The sequence below is a fragment of the Vanellus vanellus genome (assembly GCF_965231255.1).
Source record: "Vanellus vanellus genome assembly, chromosome: 4".
NCBI lineage: Eukaryota > Metazoa > Chordata > Aves > Charadriiformes > Charadriidae > Vanellus > Vanellus vanellus.
The window spans coordinates 52,497,649-52,503,648 of NC_138909.1; the positions used below are offsets into that span (position 1 = coordinate 52,497,649).

Genomic DNA, 6,000 nt, shown 5'->3' on the forward strand with positions numbered 1-6,000 from the left:
CACCAGTTTGTTTTATTTTCAACAGTAACATTATATTAACAGCACCTTTTGGTACAAAAAACACTTCTCAAAAGAATAACAAGAATTTCTGTCCCAATGTTCTGCTGCTCACATAACAGACTTAAATCGTAAGTTTCCATTTTTCCAAGAGAGGCCCCATATAATAATCTACTAAAAAGCAAAAATTTGAAAACACTTTATGTATTAAAAAAACCTCTCATAACTAATGATACAGTAAGTGATACAGAACTAACATGACTAAAAAAGAATGGAATTACTTTATGTTTCGTATCAGAGGGTTAAGTCTAGTGGCACATCTTTATGTTAAAATTGAAACTTAGGAAACCGAAGAATAGCCGCCATTTCCTGAGCAGTTAGACTGTAAATAAACTAGAGAACACATATTTTAACATTCCAAGGAAAGGCGTTAAGAAATTCGTATCTACAAGTATGCCTTGTGAGCCAAGCCAGGAACAGAGAACAGATTCTGCCAACATCCAACTCTAAGTTCCCTAAGAACACACAGCAGCTAGATTCGTTTTCAGAAGAGGACACCATCCCCTAGGAGAGCCTCACCCAATGCTGTAACATACAGTAAACTACTTTGGTTTAATAAAGATACAACTCAAATTATCTACATTCCCGACTGTCAACTATGCGTTCCAAACTAGCTTTGACTGAATGTTTACTCTATGGAACTCCATAGAGAAAGTATGCAAAAAGCCCATGATATGCCATGATGTCACCTGGAATCACTCAAGAACAAGATCAATATTGTATTGCTGTCACATTGTAAGTGAAAAAGGGAAGAAGCGGGTAAAAAACCAACCAACCAACCAAACAAACAAAAAAAAAAAAGAGGAAGATCTCACTTTCCTTCTCCCACACACAACCAAGCAGGTGAAGAGAGCAATACTCAGACCTCCTTTAATCTGTCAATAGCACAAGCTGAAGGTAGTATTTTCATGCTTTGTCTAGAAGATTTAAACCTACATTCTATGATAGAATACTAACTGATGGTTTCGTACAGTTTTGAGTTTAGAAAAAAAGTTCATATTTACTCACATTTTGTTTGCCAGCCTCAGGGATGTACAGCTAAGACATGCCCGATCTCCCAAGTTACCTAGGAAAAATATCAATAATTAGCATAAATTCTGAAATTCAGGAAGACATTTACACATATACTGAACAGTATACACACAAATACATGATTTAAAAGACCAACCTTACGAATGGCTACTACTGAAAACACAAAACAGATGCTGCTTAACAGCAACTTCCTTAGGGCACTGCTTGTAAGCACATTCACACTTTGGATGATCATGCATCACAAACAGCCAAGACCGAAATTTTTTTTGCTTTGACAATAGCCATGTGAAGTACTGAAGCCCAAATACCTCATCCTATTCCAACACAAATCAAAGCACATGCCTTGTTCTTCTTATTTCTCTCAAACTGTAATCCAAATTTACAGGATAAAAAAAGAGAAAACAGATGGGAAGTAATTCTGTAATGCAGCTGACATCTCCATAAGTGTTCAAGCAAACTGTCCGTGCGTAAAGTTGAACTCTGTGGACGTGTGAGGTATTGCTTGCACTTGTTCAACTGCCTGAAAAAAGGCTCCCAAGTCCCTCAGACAAGCAACTAATGAAACCAAATGTAATTTTTGAATGGCTCCCTGACAACACGGTACTAGATGATCCAAACAGAGCACTTGCCAAGCGTCTAGGATGAAAATTAGGTTTTTTTGTTTTAAGCAGGACAACAAAAAACATGAGTAGGAACCTAAACACACTTCACTAGAGAGGTGGAACTGCAACACCATTTCAATACATTGCTGTCCATTTTGATTAGCACCTGGTAAAAATAGCTCTACCCCTGGATCCCTCTGCAAAGGATACAGACTGTCTTGAAAGGCAAGAGACTGATCCAAAGAATATGAAAGGTTAGCTTCCCAGCAAACGCTGTGTTCCTCAAAATGAATTTTATTTGAAATGCTAACTCAGAATAATTCCTAATAATAACTAATGAAGTCCACAAGGAGGACTGACACCTATATACAGGCATCCTCTATCCAGGTACAGAGACAAGCAGCGTCCATTCGGGAAATAAATAGAGGCGATCATCAAATAATAAATTATCTAAGTCAGTTCATGTGCTTCAATAAAGTGCCATCCTTGAAAGCCTTCCAACCACCCAACACCATGGAAGCACCATCAACTACATGAAATGCTACCTAGTGGTTGTATTCAATCTACAGTCACTGAAAATCATCCACGAGCCCACTAGAAAAGAATCCGTCTCCCTAAAGCAATTAAAAAAAACAAACCACAAAACCAACTTGTATCAACACCTAACTGCAATAACTCAATAGCTAGCCAATACCAAGTGCAAAAAGACTCCTGAACAGAACAAAGGCAGATCACACGAGCAAGATTCCAAAGGCCTTGAATCTTTTTGGCCAATCTTTTCAGAACTCACTACAACCAAAATAAAAATGCAAGGCTGCGTGGAGTAGGCATGCTGCGGTTTGTTTCTTCCTTCCATCCAGAACCTACTATTTCTGGTCAATCCTAAGAGAAAGCAGGATAGAAAGGTCCTTTTAGAGGTTAGTAGTCAACTTTTCCACCATCAAAGCTAAGATATAGCCTATGACAGAACTTGAAATAGGCAATTGTATCTGAGAAAACACAGCACCCAATGCTGCTCATCAAACGCCTTCCCCTTATTAGAGAAAAAGAGATACTTCCAAAATAAGGTGGGGCAATCAGAAGGTATAGAAAGAGGGAGGGGGGGGGGAAATTATCAAAGAAAAATCTCAATAATCAAGGCACGTCCTATGCTAAGTGGGCTTTGATGTTATTACAGGGAAAGCTATGGCATTTTTCAAGTCAATTAAAAAGGATTTACCCATCTCAAGTTATATCAAACTCTAACAGGTATTCACTGCCACTGCAAGGAGAGCCAGCGGAAAAACTGCCTGTTTCTGGCTCAAAAATCAAACCCTGAGAATATGTGAATGCATTCTGATACTCTCCAATGTTTACAGAAAGATCAGTAGCTGAATTTCTTGACCCAAGCAGCTAGCCGTCTCAGAAGGGTGTCACTGACTTTAAGGAACAGCTGAGGAAAGAGAAGCACTCAAAGTCTTGAGAGATAAGTTGCAGCAGAGTAATCCGTTCCTCTCACCTGAGTGCTGGGAAGCACACAAAGCCTATGTGCCAAAACCGAGAGTCCTACTAGTAGAGGACATTACCTACTACGGACAGGTGCTCCTAGGACAAAGAGGCATGATCTGGAGATGAAAACCGGCTTGGAGTTTCTTAGATAAAAATTCATAATAGCAAGACACTTTCACTTCGCTTATCTTTTTTTTTTTTTTTCCAGACTCATTAATGCTAAGGAAGGGCTCAAAGAACAAAATTCCAAGGTTACCATAAGAAAACATGCTGACTCAAACACTTCTTGTCATACAGCCATACAGAGTGTGAACAAGCACACAGAAACATCACTTTACCAAAAGATTCTGCAGAAGAACTATTGATTTCAACTTTGACAGTTCTGACAACAAGAGCTCTTCAAGTTTTGCAGTGTCTGTTCTAACCATGTACCTAAGAGCAAGGCATCCCTAAAATAAAATATATACTTTCTTCTTCTTTGCTCTTTCTGGAGCAAACTCTATACTCCTTGCTTCTAGGATAATACAGACATCCAGAACTGTCTCAGCAAGGTGAATGTAGCTTACTATACTCAACAATGTTAATTTAAGAAACCTGTATTAGTATTACTTGGTTTCAGAGAAAAGCGTTAGTGCCAGAAAAGCTGGATATGTCAACATATTCCTCATGAAAAAGAAGTCACGAGAAACTTTACTTTTAAATTTAATGAAGCATCAAAACCAAAGTTTTAAATGTAAAATAGCTGTGTACTGTTACTATGTTTAGAGTTTTTAAAAAGAGAAGGCTAACGTGAAGTAAGTCCCTACAGAAGTATAAGCTTGCACTACTTAACAGCCTGATCTTTACGGGAAGAACATTTAGGATTCTTAGAAGCACTTAGCTTTAACTTAATCTTAGACTACTTACACGTAAAGCAAAGAAGATGAGCTAAGTAAAGCAAAACACTATACAAAAGTTTACACCATACAATAATGTGTTAAGAATAGATTAACGCTCTAAATAAAAACATTGATTGTATCATAGGCACAGTGCAGCACAGCACACAAATGACTTGATTATATTGCAGTATTTCAGCAAATGAGAATTTTTACATAGGGTAAGACTTATAACACACAAACTTGTAGAGATCATTAGCATTTCTTCTTATGCTATGCCACAAGAAGAATCAAAGCTACCATCTAATTTGACGTTACATAGATGTTTTTTTCCCTGTTTTAAATAAACTGGATGGCTAAGATACCCCAGGTTTTTGTTCAGGTTACTGTACAACCTCATCCTATATAAACGTCTTCGCAACAGTAGCTAAAAAAAAACATCAACTACAAGAAGCAACCACACTTGAGTGATTACTGGTAACCAACAACCAGCTTGTTTATCAAAATGAACAAGCATACATATGGTTGATCAAGTTTGCGAGAACCTGAACATGCAGATACCCTCTGTTGTTACTGACAGCACTGCAGTGACAAGTCAGGGCTCAGCATCAGTGACAAACCACTGCCTGTTAAGCTTTCACTCATTCCTCACTAAACCCCTGCCATTCCAGCTCATGGACGTAAACAGCAATCACAGGCCTCATGCACGTCACAAGTTATCAGCTGTTTCATGTCATTAAACTTCACCACCCAAAGATATTTAAACTGCCAAATTATCTTGAATATTAATGGAAACACTATCACACACTGTGTTTCCTTTTTATTTTCCCAAGCTTTCAAAGCCACTTGGAAAGAGGCAAATTCACATTTCCTTCCTAACATAGACTAAGAAAATAACTTGTACTTTTTTAAAGGGTATTGAGAAGCGTATAATTAGTGGGAACACGACTTCACAGCCAAGCTATACTGCGAACAAGGCAGGCAGGACTGAAACGTAGCAACGTGCTCCTGTACCTTAATAAAAAACGCATGCTTTTTTTTTTCTTTTTCTTTCTTTCTTTCTTCCTCAGCCAGCGGCATTTAAGACATTCACGCGTCCTAACTCTCATTAGGGGAGCGCATCCCCTCAGACCACCCTAGCAGAGAAGCAAGTGCGAGGAGACGCGCTGCCCACCCCCGGCCCCAGCAGCCAGGGAGCGAGGGCCCCGCTGCCGGGCACACAGCCGCTGCCCGCCAGGAGGAGCAGCGGGAGGCAGCAGGGGAGAGGCGCCGTGCCGGGCCCCAGTTCGCCGACGCCGACTCCGGGCAACGGAACGGCGGGGAACCCAGCCGGGGCCCCGCTGCGGCCCTTCCCTCCCGCAACGACTTCTCCGCCCACACCGGGAGCCCCGAGACGTCGTCGTCGTCGCCGCCTCCGCCCGCCCGCCCTCCCTCCCTTCCCCCTCCTCTCCAGGCCTTCAGCGCCGCCGGCAACGCAGGCCTCGCGGGCCGGGCCGCGGCGCGGCCGCACCGCACTCCAGGGCCAGGCCGGGCCGGGCCGGGCCGGGCCACGGGGCGGCTGCGCTCCCCTCCCCACCGACTAGAGCCGCCCGACGGTCCACGGGGAGCCTCACCTAGCCGCGGCTGGCGGCGCAGTGCTCGGGGCAGGCGGCAGGCCCGCCGGCCGCAGGTCTGTAGCAGCATGGACGCCATCTTGGCGCTCGCGCGCGGCTGGGCGGCGGCGGGCTAGCGGCGGCGGCGGGCTAACGGCCTGCTCATGTCCCGCCGCCCGGGCCCGGCGCTGCGATCCCCACACGCCCAGCAGCGCCCAGCCGCCAGCGCCGGCAACATTTGCATAGCCCCGCCCCGCGGAGCTGGGCACGCCGGGAAGCGTAGTCCTCGGGGGCGCACGGTAAGCCGCCGGCGGGCGCGGGGCGCGCAGCATGCCGGGAGCTGTAGTCCTGGAA

At 43.6% G+C, this 6,000-nt stretch overlaps 1 protein-coding gene across 3 annotated transcripts in view; it reads right to left on the reverse strand.

The window, feature by feature from the left end:
- The window catches only part of LETM1 (leucine zipper and EF-hand containing transmembrane protein 1), a 29,637-nt gene extending 23,848 nt beyond the window's left edge, over window positions 1–5,789 (reverse strand). For 2 of the 3 annotated variants that reach the window (XM_082481991.1, XM_082481990.1), the window contains exons 1-2: window positions 5,668–5,789; window positions 1,066–1,123 (exon numbers count right to left, since the gene is read on the reverse strand). In XM_082481991.1, coding sequence (XP_082338117.1) covers window positions 1,066–1,123; window positions 5,668–5,746 — 137 coding nt within the window. In that variant the 5' untranslated portion in view covers window positions 5,747–5,789. Of the gene's footprint in view, window positions 1–1,065; window positions 1,124–5,068; window positions 5,423–5,667 lie in introns of those variants that run through there. The other variant, XM_082481992.1, reaches the window with a different exon arrangement.
- Window positions 5,790–6,000: the final 211 nt, after the last annotated feature.